General features: G+C 51.5%; 1 protein-coding gene across 1 annotated transcript in view; it reads right to left on the bottom strand.

The window, feature by feature from the left end:
• Window positions 1-19,384, bottom strand: part of setmar (SET domain and mariner transposase fusion gene) — a 42,808-nt gene extending 23,424 nt beyond the window's left edge. The window contains exon 1 of the mRNA XM_086001358.1: window positions 19,107-19,384. Within this exon, the coding sequence (XP_085857484.1) occupies window positions 19,107-19,235 (129 nt within the window). The 5' untranslated portion in view covers window positions 19,236-19,384. The remainder of the gene's footprint in view (window positions 1-19,106) is intronic.
• Window positions 19,385-22,115: the final 2,731 nt, after the last annotated feature.

Genomic DNA, 22,115 nt, shown 5'->3' with positions numbered 1-22,115 from the left:
TGCTCTCTCTCTCCCTCCCCCAGTTTGTGTTGCTCTCTCTCTCCCTCCCCGTTTGTGTTGCTCTCTCTCTCCCCCAGTTTGTGTTGCTCTCTCTCTCTCCCCCAGTTTGTGTTGCTCTCTCTCCCTCCCCAGTTTGTGTTGCTCTCTCTCTCTCCCCCAGTTTGTGTTGCTCTCTCTCTCTCCCCCAGTTTGTGTTGCTCTCTCTCTCTCCCCCAGTTTGTGTTGCTCCCTCTCTCTCTCCCCCAGTTTGTGTTGCTCTCTCTCTCCCCCCCAGTTTGTGTTGCTCTCTCTCTCTCCCCCAGTTTGTGTTGCTCTCTCCCTCCCCCAGTTTGTGTTGCTCTCTCTCTCTCCCCCAGTTTGTGTTGCTCTCTCTCCCAGTTTGTGTTGCTCTCTCTCCCTCCCCCAGTTTGTGTTGCTCTCTCTCTCTCTCCCCCAGTTTGTGTTGTTCTCTCTCTCTCCCCCAGTTTGTGTTGCTCTCTCTCCCTCCCCCAGTTTGTGTTGCTCTCTCTCCCTCCCCCAGTTTGTGTTGCTCTCTCTCTCTCCCTCCCCCAGTTTGTGTTGCTCTCTCTCTCTCCCTCCCCCAGTTTGTGTTGCTCTCTCTCCCCCAGTTTGTGTTGCTCTCTCTCTCTCTCCCCCAGTTTGTGTTGCTCTCTCTCCCTCCCCCAGTTTGTGTTGCTCTCTCCCCCAGTTTGTGTTGCTCTCTCTCTCCCCCAGTTTGTGTTGCTCTCTCTCCCTCCCCCAGTTTGTGCTGCTCTCTCTCTCTCTCCCCCAGTTTGTGTTGCGCTCTCTCTCTCCCCAGTTTGTGTTGCTCTCTCCCCCAGTTTGTGTTGCTCTCTCTCTCCCTCCCCCAGTTTGTGTTGCTCTCTCTCCCCCAGTTTGTGTTGCTCTCTCTGTCTCTCCCCAGTTTGTGTTGCTCTCTCTCTCCCCCAGTTTGTGTTGCTCTCTCTCCCCCAGTTTGTGTTGCTCCCTCTCTCCCCCAGTTTGTGTTGCTCCCTCTCTCCCCAGTTTGTGTTGCTCTCTCTCTCTCCCCAGTTTGTGTTGCTCTCTCTCTCTCTCCCCCAGTTTGTGTTGCTCTCTCTCTCTCCTCCAGTTTGTGTTGCTCTCTCTCCCTCCCCCAGTTTGTGTTGCTCTCTCTCTCTCCCCCAGTTTGTGTTGCTCTCTCTCCCAGTTTGTGTTGCTCTCTCTCCCTCCCCCAGTTTGTGTTGCTCTCTCTCTCTCTCCCCCAGTTTGTGTTGTTCTCTCTCTCTCCCCCAGTTTGTGTTGCTCTCTCTCTCTCTCCCCCAGTTTGTGTTGCTCTCTCTCTCCCTCCCCCAGTTTGTGTTGCTCTCTCTCTCTCTCCCCCAGTTTGTGTTGCTCTCTCTCTCTCTCTCCCCGTTTGTGTTGCTCTCTCCCTCCCCCAGTTTGTGTTGCTCTCTCTCCCTCCCCCAGTTTGTGTTGCTCTCTCTATCTCTCCCCCAGTTTGTTTCTCTCTCTCCCCCCCAGTTTGTGTTGCTCTCTCTCTCTCCCCCAGTTTGTGTTGCTCTCTCTCCCTCCCCCAGTTTGTGTTGCTCTCTCTCCCCCAGTTTGTGTTGCGCTCTCTCTCTCTCCCCAGTTTGTGTTGCTCTCTCTCTCCCCCAGTTTGTGTTGCTCTCTCTCTCTCTCCCCAGTTTGTGTTGCTCTCTCTCTCCCCCAGTTGTGTTGCTCTCTTCTCCCCCAGTTTGTGTTGCTCTCTCTCTCTCCCCCCCGTTTGTGTTGCTCTCTCTCTCCCCCAGTTTGTGTTGCTCTCTCTCTCTCGCCCCCAATTTGTGTTGCTCTCTCTCCCTCCCCCAGTTTGTGTTGCTCTCTCTCTCCCCCAGTTTGTTGCTCTCTCTCTCCCCCAGTTTGTTGCTCTCTCTCTCTCCCCCAGTTTGTGTTGCTCTCTCTCTCTCCCCAGTTTGTGTTGCTCTCTCTCTCCCTCCCCCAGTTTGTGTTGCTCTCTCTCTCTCCCTCCCCCAGTTTGTGCTGCTCTCTCTCTCCCCCAGTTTGTGTTGCTCTCTCCCTCCCCCAGTTTCTGTTGCTCTCTCTCTCTCCCTCCCCCAGTTTGTGTTGCTCTCTCCCTCCCCCAGTTTGTGTTGCTCTCTCTCTCCCCCAGTTTGTGTTGCTCTCTCTCTCCCCCAGTTTGTGTTGCTCCCTCTCTCCCCAGTTTGTGTTGCTCTCTCTCTCTCCCCAGTTTGTGTTGCTCTCTCTCTCTCTCTCCCCCAGTTTGTGTTGCTCTCTCTCTCTCTCCTCCAGTTTGTGTTGCTCTCTCTCCCTCCCCCAGTTTGTGTTGCTCTCTCTCCCTCCCCCAGTTTGTGTTGCTCTCTCTCTCTCTCCCCCCCAGTTTGTGTTGCTCTCTCTCTCTCTCCCCCAGTTTGTGTTGCTCTCTCTCTCTCTCTCTCCCCCAGTTTGTGTTGCTCTCTCTCTCCCCAGTTTGTGTTGCTCTCTCTCCCTCCCCCAGTTTGTGTTGCTCTCTCCCCCAGTTTGTGTTGCTCTCTCTCTCCCCCAGTTTGTGTTGCTCTCTCTCCCTCCCCCAGTTTGTGTTGCTCTCTCTCTCTCCCCCAGTTTGTGTTGCGCTCTCTCTCTCCCCAGTTTGTGTTGCTCTCTCTCTCTCCCCCAGTTTGTGTTTCTCTCTCTCTCTCCCCCCGTTTGTGTTGCTCTCTCTCTCCCCCCGTTTGTGTTGCTCTCTCTCTCTCTCTCTCTCCCCCTTTGTGTTGCTCTCTCTCCCTCCCCCAGTTTGTGTTGCTCTCTCTCTCTCGCCCCCAGTTTGTGTTGCTCTCTCTCTCTCCCCCAGTTGTGTTGCTCTCTTCTCCCCCAGTTTGTGTTGCTCTCTCTCTCTCCCCCCCCAGTTTGTGTTGCTCTCTCTCTCCCCCAGTTTGTGTTGCTCTCTCTCTCTCGCCCCCAATTTGTGTTGCTCTCTCTCCCTCCCCCAGTTTGTGTTGCTCTCTCTCCCCCAGTTTGTGTTGCTCTCTCTCTCTCCCCCAGTTTGTGTTGCTCTCTCTCTCTCCCCAGTTTGTGTTGCTCTCTCTCTCCCTCCCCCAGTTTGTGTTGCTCTCTCTCTCTCCCTCCCCCAGTTTGTGCTGCTCTCTCTCTCCCCCAGTTTGTGTTGCTCTCTCTCTCTCCCCCAGTTTGTGTTGCTCTCTCTCCCTCCCCCAGTTTCTGTTGCTCTCTCTCTCTCCCTCCCCCAGTTTGTGTTGCTCTCTCTCTCTCCCCCAGTTTGTGTTGCTCTCTCTCTCTCCCCCAGTTTGTGTTGCTCTCTCTCTCCCTCCCCCAGTTTGTGTTGCTCTCTCTCTCTCTCCCCGTTTGTGTTGCTCTCTCTCTCCCTCCCCCAGTTTGTGTTGCTCTCTCTCTCCCTCCCCGTTTGTGTTGCTCTCTCTCTCCCCCAGTTTGTGTTGCTCTCTCTCTCTCCCCCAGTTTGTGTTGCTCTCTCTCCCTCCCCAGTTTGTGTTGCTCTCTCTCTCTCCCCCAGTTTGTGTTGCTCTCTCTCTCTCCCCCAGTTTGTGTTGCTCTCTCTCTCTCCCCCAGTTTGTGTTGCTCCCTCTCTCTCTCCCCCAGTTTGTGTTGCTCTCTCTCTCCCCCCCAGTTTGTGTTGCTCTCTCTCTCTCCCCCAGTTTGTGTTGCTCTCTCCCTCCCCCAGTTTGTGTTGCTCTCTCTCTCTCCCCCAGTTTGTGTTGCTCTCTCTCCCAGTTTGTGTTGCTCTCTCTCCCTCCCCCAGTTTGTGTTGCTCTCTCTCTCTCTCCCCCAGTTTGTGTTGTTCTCTCTCTCTCCCCCAGTTTGTGTTGCTCTCTCTCCCTCCCCCAGTTTGTGTTGCTCTCTCTCCCTCCCCCAGTTTGTGTTGCTCTCTCTCTCTCCCTCCCCCAGTTTGTGTTGCTCTCTCTCTCTCCCTCCCCCAGTTTGTGTTGCTCTCTCTCCCCCAGTTTGTGTTGCTCTCTCTCTCTCTCCCCCAGTTTGTGTTGCTCTCTCTCCCTCCCCCAGTTTGTGTTGCTCTCTCCCCCAGTTTGTGTTGCTCTCTCTCTCCCCCAGTTTGTGTTGCTCTCTCTCCCTCCCCCAGTTTGTGCTGCTCTCTCTCTCTCTCCCCCAGTTTGTGTTGCGCTCTCTCTCTCCCCAGTTTGTGTTGCTCTCTCCCCCAGTTTGTGTTGCTCTCTCTCTCCCTCCCCCAGTTTGTGTTGCTCTCTCTCCCCCAGTTTGTGTTGCTCTCTCTGTCTCTCCCCAGTTTGTGTTGCTCTCTCTCTCCCCCAGTTTGTGTTGCTCTCTCTCCCCCAGTTTGTGTTGCTCCCTCTCTCCCCCAGTTTGTGTTGCTCCCTCTCTCCCCAGTTTGTGTTGCTCTCTCTCTCTCCCCAGTTTGTGTTGCTCTCTCTCTCTCTCCCCCAGTTTGTGTTGCTCTCTCTCTCTCCTCCAGTTTGTGTTGCTCTCTCTCCCTCCCCCAGTTTGTGTTGCTCTCTCTCCCTCCCCCAGTTTGTGTTGCTCTCTCTCTCTCCCCGTTTGTGTTGCTCTCTCTCTCTCCCCCCCAGTTTGTGTTGCTCTCTCTGTCCCTCCCCCAGTTTGTGTTGCTCTCTCTCTCTCCCCGTTTGTGTTGCTCTCTCTCCCTCTCTCTCCCCCCAGTTTGTGTTGCTCTCTCTCTCTCCCCCCCAGTTTGTGTTGCTCTCTCTCCCTCTCTCTCCCCCCAGTTTGTGTTGCTCTCTCTCCCTCCCCCAGTTTGTGTTGCTCTCTCTCTCCCTCCCCAGTTTGTGTTGCTCTCTCTCTCTCCCCCAGTTTGTGTTGCTCTCTCTCTCCCTCCCCCAGTTTGCGTTTCTCTCTCTCCCTCCCCGTTTGTGTTGCTCTCTCTCTCTCCCCCAGTTTGTGTTGCTCTCTCTCTCTCCCCCAGTTTGTGTTGCTCTCTCTCTCCCTCCCCCAGTTTGCGTTGCTCTCTCTCTCCCTCCCCCAGTTTGCGTTGCTCTCTCTCCCCCAGTTTGTGTTGCTCTCTCTCTCTCCCCCAGTTTGTGTTGCGCTCTCTCTCTCTCTCCCCCAGTTTGTGTTGCTCTCTCTCTCCCTCCCCCAGTTTGTGTTGCTCCCTCTCTCTCTCTCCCTCCCCCAGTTTGTGTTGCTCCCTCTCTCTCTCTCCCTCCCCCAGTTTGTGTTGCTCCCTCTCTCTCTCTTACTCCCCCAGTTTGCGTTTCTCTCTCTCCCTCCCCCAGTTTGTGTTGCTCTCTCTCTCTCTCTCCCTCCCCCAGTTTGCGTTTCTCTCTCTCCCTCCCCCAGTTTGTGTTTCTCTCCCTGCCACCCGCCCCCCCCCCCCCCAGTTGCTGTCTCGGAACTCGGGGAGTTTCCAGGCGATTTCCGTTGGCCCCGATGCCACCATCCTCATGCCCGGCAATGGAGCAGTGCATTCAGAATAGCGGGAGGTCAACAGGGCCCGGACAGCGCTGATTGGCTGCAAGCCATGAAAGCCAGGGTGCTGCACGTGCGCAAACAGGGATCGTTTCGCGCGAGTCGCCAGCAACAGCGCTCGGGAGACCAACCGCCCATTCCGGGAGTCTCCCGCCCATTCCGGGAGACCAACCGCCCATTCCGGGAGACTCCCGCCCATTCCGGGAGACTCCCGCCCATTCCGGGAGACCAACCGCCCATTCCGGGAGTCTGCCGCCCATTCCGGGAGACCAACCGCCCATTCCGGGAGACTCCCGCCCATTCCGGGAGACCAACCGCCCAATCCGGGAGACCAACCGCCCATTCCGGGAGACCAACCGCCCATTCCGGGAGACTCCCGCCCATTCCGGGAGACCAACCGCCCATTCCGGGAGACTCCCGCCCATTCCGGGAGACTCCCGCCCATTCCGGGAGACTCCCGCCCATTCCGAGAGGTTGAGAACCCTATGTCAGAGGTGCTGCCCTTCAGATGGGATGTTAAACCAGTAGCCCATCTGTTTATTCAGTGGGATCTAAAAGATCCCATTGTGACAGGGAGTTCTCCCAGCACTCCGGGAGAATGCCCTGCTCCAACATTCCTGCCCCAACCCACATCACCAAAAACAGACTAAATGGTCATTTATCTCATTGCTGTCTGTGCTGCGTGCTAAATTCATGTCACGTTTGTTCACATAACAGTGACAGCACTTCAAATAAATTGATGGTATTGAGTCCCTGTGGGATGTCCGGGGAGATGTGATAAGGTACTTCAGAAATGCGAGTTCTTTCCGTTCTTGAAGGCAGTTTTCTTAGTGTACAGCGCCATCTGCTGTTATTTTGCTTCCAATACATGCAATCTTCTCACGAGTGAGCTTAAAAATGTTCCAAGACTTTTGACATGTATACACACACACAGACAGACAAACAGACACACACACACACACACATAAACAGATAGACACAGAGACACACCCACACAGACACCCAGAGACACACACACCCACAGAGACACACACACACACCCACAGAGGCACACCCAGACACACACAGACACCCACACACACACACACAGACACACACACAGACCCACAGACACCCACAGAGAGACACACAGACACCCACACACATACACACAGACACACACACAGACACCCACAGAGACACAGACACCCACACACATACAGACACCCACACACACAGACACAGACCCACAGACACCCACAGAGAGACACAGACACCCACACACATACACACACACAGACACCCACACACATACACACACACAGACACCCACACACATCCCCACACACATACACACAGACACACACACATAGACACCTACACACACACACACCCACAGACACACCCACAGAGAGACACACACACACACACCCACAGACACACACACCCACAGAGGCACACCCAGACACACACACAGACACCCACACACATCCACACACACAGACCCACAGAGACACACACAGACACCCACACACATACACACAGACACACACACAGACCCCCACACACAGACACACACACATAGACACCTACACACACACACAGACACACCCACAGAGAGAGACACACACACACACCCACAGACACACACACACACACACACACCCACAGAGAGACACACATCCACACACACACCCCCACAGACACACACACACAAAGTGGTAGGGTCGCTAAGAACTACTTTTGCTGTCACGATTCAGATGCGTTCTATATAATACAACATTCTGAGCATTATAAATTTTTCTTTCTCCCTGTTGCTAAATGAAGCTCAACATACTTCATGCAGTTTCTTCCAGACTTTCCTCGCTCTCCCCAGGTAAATGCTACCATAGTTTTCCACCTTCCTTCAGCTTCCAGTCTCCTCTTTGCTAATATCCATCCTGAGTACCCAGCAGTACCAAATGTTTCCTTCTGAGGCACTTCCCAATTGGCATCCAGGTTAAGGAATGGTTGCTGATCCATGGGATGTCCCACAGAGCCACGCACTGGCACTCCCATAGTTGATGTTAGCTGAGCATCTCCCGCTGTATGGAGCGTTCCGAACTGGCAGGGCTCCAGTTAGAGGCAGAATATTATTAAATCTGTATTATCGAAGTCTTCAGCATTGTTCATATTACATGGCTGGGGAGGATGCTTTGTATTGAAGTAATCTGTCATGTGCTTACCTTCTCCTTTAAGACACATGTTAACCCGCCAAAGGTCAAAAGTTCTGGTAAATCAATGTCATTAGGAGCTTGGTAAAAACTACTGGACATGAAGTTTGGCACCACCCTGTGACTGAAACCTGTATTACATTGAAACATTGCACAGCCCACATTGATAACAGAGCCCTTCACAAACAGGACCCCAAGTTTTACCAGAACATATACTGCAGTAGCAGAGCAAAATATCAAATTATATTAGAAAGCGTGTAGCTATGCCCGACAAACGTGAAAAATATATATTTACAGACATTAATTTGCTACACAAATGCAATCTTTAATGGAGTGCTTGGAGTTTAAGAATTTGTGGGGAGATGTTGCCAAAATTGTCAATTATTCCCTTTCCCCTGGCACGGTTTGAAAACTGCTATAATTCTTAAAATTCCTTCCTTTGATTTCTCCAACTATTGCTTCATTTCCAACCTCCCCTATCGCTCCAGGGTTCGGGAACATTTCATCACCATCTCACTCCATGCCCACCTCTCCCAGTTCAAAATAACAGAAGATGTTGGCAACACTCGGCAGGTCAGGCAGCATCCGTGGAGAGAGAAACAGAGTTAACGTTTCAGGTCTGATGAAGGGTCCCAGACCGGAAACGTTAACTCTGTTTCTCTCTCCACGGATGCTGCCTGACCTGCTCAGTGTTTCCAGCATTTTCTGTTGTTATTTCAGATTTCCAGCATCCGCAGTATTTTGCTGTTGTCTCCCAGTTCAAATCCCTTCCGTCTACTTTCCACCCCACCCACAGCATTGAGACCTCCCTGGTCAAAGTCACTGATGACCTTCTTTGTGGCTGTGACCGCAGCTCGTTATCCTCCCTCGCCCTCTCTGCAGCATGGGCCACACCATCTCCCAGCAACTCCGAGCCGATCCTTCAATTATATCCTTGTTCTGGATACCTACAGAAGCTCAGCCCGAGGGTGTGCACCCTCACTCTCCTGCTCGTCCCTCTAAATCCCACATACGGCCCGTTGTCAAAAGACCTCTGAAACATTGCCTGTCTCTGCCCCTAACTCACCCCCAATGCCGCTGAAATCTTCATTCATGATTTCTCATCTCCACGCTCAACTTCTCCAATACTCTCCTTGCTTGGCCACCAGAGCGCCACCCAACACAAACTCCAACTCCTCCAAACTGCCGCGGCCCACACCCTGTCCCACACACCTACCACCCCGATCCTTGCCAACCTTCACTGGCTCATTGTGCTCTAGTGGATCAACTTCAAAATCCTTATCCTTATGCACCAGTCCATCCACGGCCTCCCTCCTCCCTCCTCCGCCAGCACTGTGCCTCTGCTTGCACCCTCTGCTCTTCCAACTCTGGTCTACTGTGCGTTTCCCCCTCCCTCTGTCCTACCATTGGTGGCAGAGCCGTCAACCATCTTGCTTCCACACTCTAGAATCCTCTCCCCAAATCCCTCCATCTTGCTTCATCGCTCCCACCTTCAAATATCTCCTCAAACCCCACCCATTCAACCATGTCCTAATTCCCCTTCTACTCCTGCTCAGGTAGGATTACCTCTAGTGACATAATCAGTTGTTTTACTAAGCATGCCTTTGCAACAATCCCTATTTATTCAAGTCCTCCATCTCCTGTCTTCTGCTACTCATTCTGCGGTTTTCTGTGAATCGTTTACAGGGCATCCTCTTCTCATGGCCCCTGCCAGCAGCAAGATCGATTAGCAAAACCAAATGGTCCCTACATCCACACTGATCTAATCTCACTTCTTCAGTGTTCTTCAACTGATCAAACCCCCAGTTATTTCTTGGTTACTTACAAATCCTACAATTGAGCTATTTTAGGCCAGAGGAAACATGGACATTGAAATAGCCCCAGTTAGCAGGACAAAACATAACGGTAAAACTGAAGGGGGAGATGTTGCTGCAGATAACAGAGCACAGAACCTATAAATGAACAAAGTACTAGAACAAGGCAGACACAGGGGCTCCAATAGGGGGACGTAGCATAATGGTTATGTTAATGATCCAGAGACATGAGCTCAAATCCCAGCACTGCAGCTGTGGAATTTAAATTCAGTTAATTAAATAAATCTGGAATAAAAAGCTAGTATCAGTAATGGTAACCATGAAACTATTGGATGGTCATAAAAACCCATCTGGTTCACTGATGTCCTTACCCGGTCTGGCCTATACATGACTCCAGACCAACAGCAATGTGGTTGACTCTTAACTTCCCTCTGAAATGGCCTAGCAATCCATTCAGTTGTACCAAACCACTAGGAAAAACAATGAGAATAAAGCTGGACGGACCACCCGGCTACGACCTAGACACCGGATTCGGACACGGCAAAGGCACATCCGGCCTAGTCGACCCTGCAAAGTCCTCCTCACTAACGTCTGGGGACTTGTGCCAAAATTGGGGGAACTGTCCCACAGACTAGTCAAGCAACAGCCTGACAGTCATATTCACAGAATCATACCTTTCAGCCAACGTCCCAGACTCCTCCATCACCATTCCTGGGTATGTCCTGTCCCACCGGCAGGACAGACCCACCAGGGGCGGTGGCACAGTGGTATTCAGTCGGAGGGAGTGGCCCTGGGAGTCCTCAACATTGACTCCGGACCCCATGAAGTCTCTTGGCTTCAGGTCAAGCATGGGCAAGGAAACCTCCTGCTGATGAATCAGTACTCCTCCATGTTGAAATCACTTGGAAGAAGCAGAGGGTAGCAAGGGCACAGAATGTACTCTGGATGGGGGACATCAATGTCCATCACCAATAGTAGCTCAGTAGCACCACTACAACCAAGTCCTGATGGACATAGCTGCCAGACTGGGCCTGCGGCAGATGGTGAGAGAAACAACACGAGGGAAAAACCTACTTAAGAGTCATAACGGCACAGAAGGAGGCCATTCGGCCCATCGAGTCCGTGCCAGCTCTCTATAGACCAATCCAGTCAGTCCCATTCCCCGCTCTATCCCCGTAGCCCTGCAAGTTTATTTCCCTCAAGTGCCTATCTAGTCTCCCCTTGAAAAGATTGAGTGTCTCTGCTTCCACCACTTCCGTCGGCAGCGAGTTCCAGGTCCTCACCACTCGTTGCATAAAAAAGTTTTCCCTCACATCCCCCCTGTATCTCTTGCCCAAAACCTTAAATCTGTGTCCCCTAGTCCTTGTACCATCAACTAGTGGGAACAGCCTTTCCCCATCTAGCCTATCCAAACCCATCATAATCTTGTACACCTCTATCAAATCACCCCTCAACCAACTTTGCTCCAATGAAAACAAATTCAGCTTCTCCAACCTGTCCTTGTAGCTAAGTACCCGCATCCCCAGAACCATTCTAGTAAATCTCCTCTGCACCCTCTCAAGGGCCTTCACATCCTTCCTAAACCTCGTCCTTACCAATCTACCTGTCGCAGATGCATCTGTCCGTGACAGTATTGGTGAAACTGACCACCGCACAGTCCTTGTGGAGGCTAAGTCCTGTCTTCACACTGAGGACACCCTCCATTGTGTTGTGTGACGCTACCATTGTACAAAATGGGATGGATTCAGAACAGATCTAACAGCTCAAAACTGGGCGTCCATGAGGCGCTGTGGGCCATCAGCAGCAGCAGAATTGTACTCCACCACAATCTGTAACTTTACAGCCCGGCATATCCCTCACTCTACCATTACCATCAAGCCAGAGAACCAACCCTGGTGTAGAAGAGCATGCCAGGAGCAGCACCGGATGTACCTAACAATGAGGTGCCAACCTGGTGAAACTACAACACAGGACTACATGCATGCGAAACAGTGGAAGCAGCATGCTATAGACAGAGCTATGCAATCCCACAACTAACGGATCAGATCAAAGCTCTGCAGTCCTGCCACATTCAGTTGTGAATGGTGGTGGACAATTAAACAACTAACGGGAGGAGGAGGCTCCATGAACATCCCCATTCTCAATGATGGTGGAGCCCAGCACATGTGTGCAAAAGACTGAAGCGCTTGCAACCGTCTTCAGCCAGAAGTGCCGAGTGGATGATCCATCTCGGCCTCCTCCTGAGGTCCCCACCATCACAGAAGCCAGTCTTCAGCCAATTCAATTCACTCCACGTGATATCAAGAAACGGCTGAGCGCACTGAATACAGCAAAGGCTATGGGCCCTGACAACATCCCGGCTGTAGTGCTGAAGACTTGTGCTCCAGAAGTAGCATAGTGGTTATGTTACTGGACTAGTAATCCAGAGGCCTGGACTAATAATCCAGAAACGTGAGTTCCAATCCCAACATGGCAGCTGGGGAATTTAAATTCAGTTAATTAAATAAATCTGGAATAAAAAGCTAGTATCAGTAATGGTAACCATGAAACTATCGGATTGTTGTAAAAACCCATCTGGTTCACTAATGCCCCTTTAGGGAAGGAAGTCTGCTGTCCTTACCTGGTCTGGCCTATATGTGACTCCAAACCCACAGCAAAGTGGTTGACTCTTAACTGCTCTCTGAAATGGCCTAGCAAGCCACTCAAGGGCAATTAGGGATGGGCAATAAATGCTGGCCTTGCCAGCGACGCCATGAACGAATAAAAAAAAACAGCTGCGCCTCTAGCCAACCTGTTCCAGTACAGCTACAACACTGGCATCCACCAGACAATGTGGAAAACTGCCCAGGTATGCCCTGTCCACAAAAAGCAGGACAAATCCAATCCGGCCAATTACCGCCCCATTATCCTACATCAGCAAAGTGATGGAAGGTGTCAGCAACAGTGCTATCAAGAGGCACCTGCTCACTGAGGTCCACTTTGGGTTCCGCCAAGACCACTCGGCTCCCAACCTCATTACAGCCTTCGTCCAAACATGGACAAAGGAGCTGAATTCCAGAGGTGATGTGAGAGTGACTGCCTTTGACATCAAGGCAGCATTTGACCGAGTGTGGCATCAAGGAGCCCCAGTAATACTGAAGTCAATGGGAATCGGGGGGAAAACTCTCTACTGGCTGGGGTCATCCCTAGCACAAAGGAAGATGGTGGTGGTTGTTGGAGGCCAATCATCTCAGCCCCAAAACACTGCTGCAGGAGTTCCTCAGGGCAGTGTCCTAGGCCCAACCATCTTCAGCTGCTTCATCAATGACCTTCCCGAACCCACAATGTCTACCACCAAAAAGTACAAGGGCAACAGGCGCATGGGAGCACCATCACCTCCAAGTTCCCCTCCAAGTCACACACCATCCTGACTTGGAAGTATATCGCTGATCCTTCATCGTCGCTGGGTCAAAATCCTGGAACACCCTCCCTAACAGCACGGTGAGTACCTTCACCTCACAGACTGTAGCGGTTCAAGAAGGCGGCTTACCACCACCTTCTCAAGAGCAATGAGATGGGCAATAAATGTCGGCATTGCCAGCGACGCCCACATCCCAGGAATGAATTTTTAAAAAGCCCCCTCCCATGATGATTTTCAAGCATGAAAATGCATTATGGGGTCTATCTGAATGTGTTTAATTTGTAACACTAACACTTTGATGTCATTTAAGGCAATATACAGCTGTGGATTTTTAAATCCACTATCATTTTTATATCCTGCATTCATATTAAAAGTCAAGGTGCAGAAAAGGCCACTTGGCCTATTGAAACTCATTCTTCTAATATCCTAAGTCTGCCATGATAACCTCCAACTCTATTTTGAACTTCCCTAAAGATTTTGCCTCCACCTCCCAGCCGGCAGATAATCCCAAATTTACTTTCTGCTAATTTAAATTTATGTCCTGTGGTCCTAATTTTCTGGTATAATTTGAAGCAGCAGTCTAGGTTTACCTCATTAACACCGAGTCACATAAAGAGATATTAGGACAGGTTGGTCAAAGAGGTAGGTTTTAAGGAGCATCTTAAAGGAGGAGAGCGAGGCGGAGAGGTTTAGAGAGCTTAGGGCCTAACTCCAACTGGACTTGTCTGAGTATTGTTTTAAAATCTTCCGGCATGCGATAGTGAGCTGCATTTTCTCCAGGGTCTGGCTACAGTACAGAAAGAAATGTAATGATCTCATTAGGGATGCCAAGTGAAGACTCCCCTTCGCATTTCTCATTCTTTCTGTACAGCCTTGCAGGACCCTCTGCACTATCAATCAGTCCCTTCCCCACGTCCCATGGTTGTCCATAGGTCAGCAGAAAAGACTGCTCTGCACCTCCTTTCCGCTTCCCTCAAAAGTTACTATTGCCCTCACAACTATTTCTCCCTCTTGGCCACCCTTGTTTCTTCCTGTCACTATTATGGTAAGCTGGCTCATACGCAGTGAGATCTGAAGCATAAGAACATAAGAATTAGGAGCAGGAGTAGATCATACGGCCTCTCGAGCCTGCTCCACCATTCAATAAGATCGTGGCTGATCTTCTACCTCAACTCCACCTTCCCGCACTGTCCCCATATCCCTTAATTCCCTTAGTATCCAAAAATCTGAATGTGTTTAATTTGTAACACTAACACTTTGATGTCATTTAAGGCAATATACAGCTGTGGATTTTTAAATCCACTATCATTTTTATATCCTGCACTCAACAACTGAGCATCCACAGTCCTCTGGGGTAGAGAATTCCAAAGATTCACAACAATTTGAGTCTCAGTCCTAAATGGCCGACCCCTTATTCTGAGACTGTGACCCCTAGTTCTAGACTCCCCAGCCAGGGGAAACATCCTGCCAGCATCTACCCTGTCAAGCCTCTTAAGGTTTTTATGTTTCGATGAGATCACCTCCCATTCTTCTAAACTTTAGAGAATGTAGGCCTAGTCTCCTCAATCTCTCCTCATAGGACAATCCCTATTTTTATATACATCAAGGATGTCTAACTATGAACACTTTTTTTCTAAACTGTTGATTGTCGAATCTTTCCTCATTGTTCATCCCTTTTACACTTGGGATTAGTCTTCTCCAATGCTTGTCAAAGTTTGTTGGGGCACAGTGACCAGAATTGTATTCCCCAAATGTGGTCCGAGCATTGCATTATAAAACCTCAGCAGAACCACTGTAGGCTTGTACACTACTGCTCTGACTCCAGCATATAATTTGCTTTTTTGAATTGCTTTGCCACATTGCTTAGACATCGAGAGTGATCAGTCTTTCATCACTTCCACATCAATTTCTATGTCTTCCCAGATTAATTTAGTTCCGTTCACTGTATGCTTCCGATGTACATTTTTTGCCCAATCTGCAATTCTTTACATTTTTCATTGTTAAATTTAATTTGCCATTTGGGTACGCAATTTAGACAATGTAAATTCTTCCATCGTTCTTCAGCCGCATCCCCTGTCTCTCTACTTTAATGTCATCAGCCAATTTTGCAAGCTCAGATTTGTTTTCGATATCCAGCTCATTAATGTAGATTAGAGACAACAGGAGTCCAGGTACAGAGCCCAGTGGGACACTGCTCCACAAACATCTCCCCCTCCAGTCGGACATTACCTCTCTCACCAATATTCACTGATTCCCATATTTAACCAAGTTCTTATCCAGTCCCTTATGTTCCACTCTGGATTCCTGTGGCTTTTGATTTGGTTCGGAATCTTTCATGTGGAACTTTGCCAAAAGCTTTCTGAAAGACCTGATACATTAGATCATAGGAAGTTCTACATCACCTCGAACATCAAATGAGATCTTTCAGGCAGAATCTTTCCTTCTAAATCCACATTGCTTGGTTCTTATCAACTCAGTTATTAGGTTGTTACTCTTTTTTGCTATCCCTTAGAATAGTTTTTTTTTTAATATGTTATCGATGTTACAGGAAACTTTCTGGTATCTGGCACCGACGGGACCGAGCTGGTGCCGTTAGATCAAAACTGCCGTAGAAACCAGCGCTAATGTTAAAACACACGGAGCTCTGAGCTCCGTGTGAAGCAACAAACCCTGTTGCTTAGCAACAAACCCTGTTGTTTAGCAACAGCTTCAAAACAGTCGGCGCAGCTTGCAAGCGTCTAGCTGAAGCTGTTGCTTAGCTACAGAGACGCTTGCAGAGCCAGGACTGGAGAAAAGAAGCAACGAAAAGAAAAAAAATCTGAACCGACTCCTGAATTTTGCCGGTAGATAGAGCTTTCCAGACATTTAACCTCCGGATAAACGAAAGTTTCCTGTACTCTAATGAGCCTTAGTTGCCGGTCCTTTTTTCATGCATCTTTGCCAGGACTGTTTGCAACAGTAACCACAAGGATGCAAAGGCCTTGGAAAGGTTGATGAGGTTAAAGGGAACACGCATGAAAAGAAAATTAGAGGGAACATTGGTGCAGAGGAGATTTACTAGAATGGTACCAGTGATGGGGGACTTCAGTTATCTGGAGGGACTAGAGAAGCTGGAATTGTTCTCCTTAAAGCAGAGAAGGTTAAAGGGAGATTTAATAGAGATGTTCAAAATTATGAGGGGGTTTTGATATAGATAGGGAGAAACTGTTTCCACTGGCATGAGGTTTGGTAACCAGAGGACACAGATTTAAGATACTTGGCAGAAGATAATTTTTTTACGCAGCGAGTTGTTATGATCTGGAATGCACTGCCTGAAAGGGTGGTGGAAGCAAATTCAATAGTGACTTTAAAAAGGGACTTGGATACATACATGAAAAGGAAAAATTTGCAGGGCTATGGGAAAAGAGCGGGGGAGTGGGACTAATTGGGTCGCTCTTTCAAAGAGCCGGCACAGGCACAACAGGCCAAATGGACTCCTTCTGTGCCGTATGGTTCTACGATTCTAATCTGTGACCCTTTATTCACTTAAATCCCGTCAATATCATTCTCTCCTGAGGAAAGTACTCTCACAGATCAGTACAGTTAAGCTTGGCCCTGACTCAGTTGCCCTCTCTTGAGCACACCTAACAATGGTCAACCAACCATTCTTGCCTTTCTTTTTTAGTTCCACCCATCCCATTAGCTGATCCGGACTCACTTGCTCCTCTATCCCCGTTTTACTTCTTTTCTTGAAACAGATTGTACACTGGGTCCCTGCAACATGCATCAAAAGAAAACCCTGTACAGTGCCACTGCAGTACAGATCGTGTGATGCAATAGCACTTTGGTCCAAATCGCATCATTTGATCGCAGGAGCCTGCTGTCCATCACCGTACTCAACGCACCCAGTGTCACTGAAAAATGTACCGACAACGGGGGTAAAAACGAGTACCTCAGCAGCTCTACTTTTATATATTAAGCTGCAGTGTGTTTCACAGATGCAACACACAGATCCAGGTGTCAGCCATTGCTCAGTGGTAGCACTCTCACCTCTGAATCACATAATCCAGGCTAACACTCCAGTGGAGTACTGAGGGAGTGCAGCACTGTCGGAGGTGCTGTCTTTCGGACATTAAACTGAGGCCCCGTCTGCTCTCTCAGGTGGACGTAAAGGCCAGAATTTTCAGAGGTAAGGACGGGTAGGTTGGTGGCGTGAGGGGAGGTAATGAAAGTTGAAAAAATGTGATCCCTGCCTCCAACCCACCCACTTTCACCGATCACTCAGGCGGGACGGGGGGGGGGGGGCGGGCGGGCTACCAACCTGCTGCCAAGAGGCGGGTTGGCAATTTACATATGATAGTGAGGCCTGAAGCCTCTACTTTAACCTGCATTGCAGGTTTTACTGCAGGTGGCTGGGGATCCCGGGGCTCGCGGTTCCCAGTGGCTGCAATGAGGCGGCCACAGCCTCAGGGAAGCAATCCTTGTGGGCGGGGAGCAGGAGTGCTTCTTCCCAGCCCACCAGGAGCCCACCCCTCCCTGGGGACAGGGATCAGACCTTCTGGATTTCCCATCGTCTACCGTGTCCCCCCACACCGTGCGGGTGGGACCCGGCAAAATCCAGCCCAAAAGATCCCATGGCACTATTTTGAAGAAGAGCAGGTGAGGTGTCATGGCCAATATTTATCCCTCAACTAACATCACAAAATCTGTTCATTATCACATTGCTGTATGTCCACCCGATAAAGAAAGCTCGCGGTTAATTAGGGCAACACAGGGCCCTTAACCAGAGTGAGGCAAATTGCTCATAAGGTAATTATAGATGAGGAAGGCAATTCGGCCCATCTTAATTCATCCATCCAGAGAGAGCCTGGCATCCCCCCTCTTAGCCCATCCAATTGCTTGTCAGATGATTGGAGGCTATCTGCCCCCACTGCTCTATCTGGGAGTTTACTCTTTGTGTTGCTCACTCTTTGTGTGAGGAACTTCAAGATCAGTCCTAAATTCCCCTTTTACTAATTGAAACCTGTGTCCCCTTGTCCTAATCCCGCAATAATTTCAAGTAATATTCCGAATTTGCCGTTTCCATTCGCTAGAGTCTTATCCACCTCTGTAAGATCACCTCGCAATGCCCGCCTTTCTAGGGTGAAAAAGCCCAAGGAGGGTGAAATTCAACTTCGGTGGGAGCATAAAACAGGAGGTAGCGGATCTGATGCCTGCCTTCCCTTTCCGTTAACGGAATCGGGCGGCGCGTGTCACAGCCGCGCATGTCACAGGCGGCTGGTCCGCTAACGCCCGTTTTGTGCTCCCACTGAAGTTGAAGTTTATACCCAAGGCTCTCCAGTCTTTCCTCATTAACTCCAACCTCAGACTGGGGAATCACACTTGGTCCTGAACTGGTTTCAATTGCCTGAGAGGGTCAGAGAGGAATTTTCCAGAGTATTTTTTTCCCTTATTGGCCACGGTGTTTTGCCTCTCCCAGGAGATTACATGGCGGGGGGGGGGGGGGGGGGGGCGGTTGGTGGGAAATGTCTAAAGAAAAGAAAGACTTGCATTTATATAGCGCCTTTCATGGCCACCAGACGTCTCAAAGCGCTTTACACTCAATGAAGTACTTTTGGAGTGTAGTCACTGTTGTAATGTGGGAAACGCAGCTGCCAAATTGTGCACAGCAAGATCCCACTAACAGCAATGTGATAATGACCACATAAAACTGTTTTTTGTTAGTTGATTGAGGGATAAATATTGGCCAGGACACTAGGGATAACTCCACTGCTCTTCTTCAAAATAGTGCCATGGGATCTTTTACGTCCACCTGAGAAAGCAGACAGGGCCTCGGTTTAACATCTCATCCGAAAGACGGCACCTCCAACAGTGCAGCACTCCCTCTAGTGTCATTGTCTAGTCACAATGCTCCCACCATCATGGAGCGGGGCAGGCTTGATGGACCAGCTGGGCTTTTCATGCCCATCAATTTTGTATGTTCAATCACCCTGGTGGCTCCTTTGCACTGCTTCCAGCCCTTGGCAACCAGAACTGGACGTAGTGTTCAAGGTGTCTGACCACAGCACTGAGCAGTTTGATTACTACCTCTACTGATTGTTTTTGCCGAGGAGGTTCAAACTTCAGAAGAACATAAAATTTGCGAACTTTAATTGGCATTTATGAAAAAGGTCATAATTGGGGTGGAAGTGAAACTATCTATATTTTGTGTTAAGACACAGCACAGGTATTACAAACCCAACCTGATCTCTGTACAGGTGGGTCTCACTAGTTTTAAGTTGGATAGTTATTCCGTGCGACCCTGCAGTTATACTGTACATGTGCGAAAGGCCTGGGCTCCTGTAAGAAATGCGGCTGTACCTGCATGGGAGGCAAACACTCATCATCCACTCCATTGATCACTGGCACTGGCAGGTTCTCCAGGCCGCAGCACAGATCTGAGGCCAAGGCACGGCCTGATCCCACAGCCCGGGGACGGGCAGCGGTCATTGCACTCGAGGGCACTGTCTGGGCGGTGAGGGTGAGTGGGGGCTGCGGCTGGAGCTCCTCACTCGCCTCCTGCGGCGCTCCGCTACTCCCGGCGCTGATGTATCCATGTTCCGCGCACGCTCGCTACATTGTTACCCCACCGTGTAAAGCCCCGCCCCCCTTCAACACCGCAAGCCCATTGGCGGCGGCGTGTGTCAGTCATTCGACCCACCGAATCGCGCGCTCGACCCTCCCGTCAATCAGCTAAGTGGGCGGGGTGTTCTCTACAGGGGGCGGCGCCAGGCGGGAGCGGCAACATTGCAGGGAGGGAGAGAGTGGCTCTCCCCTCGGGGCGGTGGTGTCCCTTTTCTGGTCGGAGTTCAGCGTTAATGTTGCAGTGAGTGCTGGCGTGATTCCCGCTCCATCCCAGGCTGAAATGGGGGCGAAGGACGCTGGCCTAGAAATTCGTCTCGAGCGGCCCGCACAAAACTGGCGATATTGGCTCAGCCGCCCATTGTAGGCAGCGCCCGATATTCAGTTGCATTGACTGGCAGTGGAACTGAATATCAGTCTCTGCCTATAACAGGACAGAGCGAATATCTCCCAGTTCGCCATTGCTGCATCCGGGAGGTCACAAATGCTCTCTACAAAAGGAAAAGGGAGTACTGTTGAGATACCGCGGCAAACGTGGGAGTCGAGACCAGAGTTGATGGAACACAACTGCTTTAATTTACATCATGGCAAAACAAGTGAAGTTAAAAAGCCCGCGCAACCACTTAAATACTCCCCAGACAGGAAGTGCTCCCGGCAGCCTGTCCCTGCGGGAAACAAGTTGCCGGAGGAAAGGGCCCACGGCTGGGGGCGGCTGCTGCCGGCAGTGCGCCTGCGTAAACTGTCCGTGCCGCTGTGAGCGGATTATGTCCAATGGTGGCGTGTCGCCACAGAGCTCCCCCCAGAATCCGCTTAGGAGGAGTGGACGAGTCGTGACGGTGGTCTAATGGTTCTGCCGGAGCGGCTCTGAGTGGCCGCCGGTCTAGTTGGTGGGGCCGGGCGGTTCACCGCCGGCTGTGCTGGCTTGCTGGCGGGACGGCCTCGAGTTGGAGGTCGGGCCACGGGGACCTGTTCCCCTGGTTCTGTGTGTGCTGGTTTGAGTCGGTCGATGGAGACCGTTTTGACCCTGTCGCCGAGTCGCAGCTTGAAGACCTTGTCCCCGGTTTGTAGTACCTCGTACGGTCCGTCGTACGGGGGTCGCAGTGGTCCGCGGTGTGCGTCGTGTCGCACGAAGATGAAGCGTGCCTGCTGTAAGTTTGGCGGGACGTGAGGTGCGTGTTCACCATGTCGGTTAACCGGAAGTGGGGCGAACTGTTGAGCGGAAGAGAAAGAGTTGAGCCGCTGCTGTTCGGCCGACCAAGGCGTGGTAGCCTCCGGGAGGAATTTGCCTGGTACGCGCAGTGGTTGTCCGTAGACTAACTCCGCTGCTGAGGACTGGAGGTCTTCCTTGACCGCGGTGCGTAGGCCTAGTAGCACCCACGGTAGGCGGTCAGTCCAGGTACTGTCCTGCAGGCTGGCGCGGAGTGAGGCCTTGAGTGACCTGTGGAAGCGTTCACACAGCCCGTTGGCCTGCGGGTGGTACGCCGTGGTTCGGTGGAGCGTCACCCCGAGGTTGCGTGCTGTGGCCGTCCAGAGTTCGGAGGTGAACTGGGCGCCTCTGTCGGAGGTTATGTCAGCCGGTACGCCGAACCTCGCGACCCAGGTGTTAACGAACGCCCTGGCGATGTTGGCTGTGGTGGTGGAGGTCAGCAGGACTGCCTCAGGCCAGCGTGTGTAGCGGTCGACCATCGTGAGGAGATAAGTTTGGCCTTGCGATGGCGGCAGAGGACCGACGATGTCGACGTGCACATGGTCGAAGCGGCGACTGGGTACCTCGAAGTCTCCCAGGGGTGCTTTTGTGTGCCGCTGCACCTTAGCCCGTTGGCAGGCGAGGCAGGAGTTGGCCCAAGTCCGAACATCTTTGCTGAGGCCGCGCCAGCCGAAGCGCTGGGAGAGGAGTTTGATGGATGCGCGGGAACCCGGATGGAAGAGCCAGTGGAGCGTGTCGAAGATGCGGCGGCGCCAGGTTGCAGGGACAACCGGCCTGGGTTGGCCGAGTGAGATGTCGCAAGTGACTGCCGTGGCTTCGGGCCCGTGCGCGACCTTGGCTAGGCGTAGCCCTGGCAGGCTGGTAGCCGCCGAGAGGAGGTCTGGGTCCGTGAGCTGGGCCGCTGCTAGTTGCGCGTAGTTGACCGCTAGGTGATTCGCGCAGATGGCGGGACGGGAAAGGCAGTCGGCGACAACGTTGTCTCTACCGGAGACGTGCTGGATGTCCGTAGTAAACTCGGACACGGCCGTGAGCTGGCGTTGCTGCCTAGCGAACCAGGGGTCGGTGTTCTTGGCCATCGCATATGTGAGCGGCTTGTGGTCCACGTACGCGGTAAAGGGGCGGCCCTCCAGGAGGAACTTGAAATGGCGGACCAACGGGTGGAGCGCGAGGAGCTCGCGGTCGAAAGTAGAGTATTTGACCTCCGGGGGGCGCAGTTGGCGGCTGTAGAAGGCAAGTGTCTGCCACGCGCCATTGACCCACTGCTCGAACACAGCTCCGATCGCATGGTCGGAGGCGTCGGTGGTGAGCGCAACCCGGGCATCGGCCCTCGGAGGGAGTCGTATAGGGGCTTCATGAGGGCTGCAGCTCTGGGGATGAACCTGTTGTAGAAGTTCACCATCCCGAGGAACTCCTGGAGGTCCTTGATGGTTTTGGGGCGGGGGAATTGCTGGACGGCCTGCACCTTGTTGGGCAGGGGGACGGCCCCAGCAGGGGTGATATGGTGGCCGAGAAAGTCGATCTCGGCTAGGCCGAATTGGCAC

This window comes from Somniosus microcephalus, chromosome 11, assembly GCF_052327205.1.
Source record: "Somniosus microcephalus isolate GS21.2 chromosome 11, FLI_Smic_1.0, whole genome shotgun sequence".
NCBI lineage: Eukaryota > Metazoa > Chordata > Chondrichthyes > Squaliformes > Somniosidae > Somniosus > Somniosus microcephalus.
This window is presented reverse-complemented; position numbering and strand designations above follow the sequence as displayed.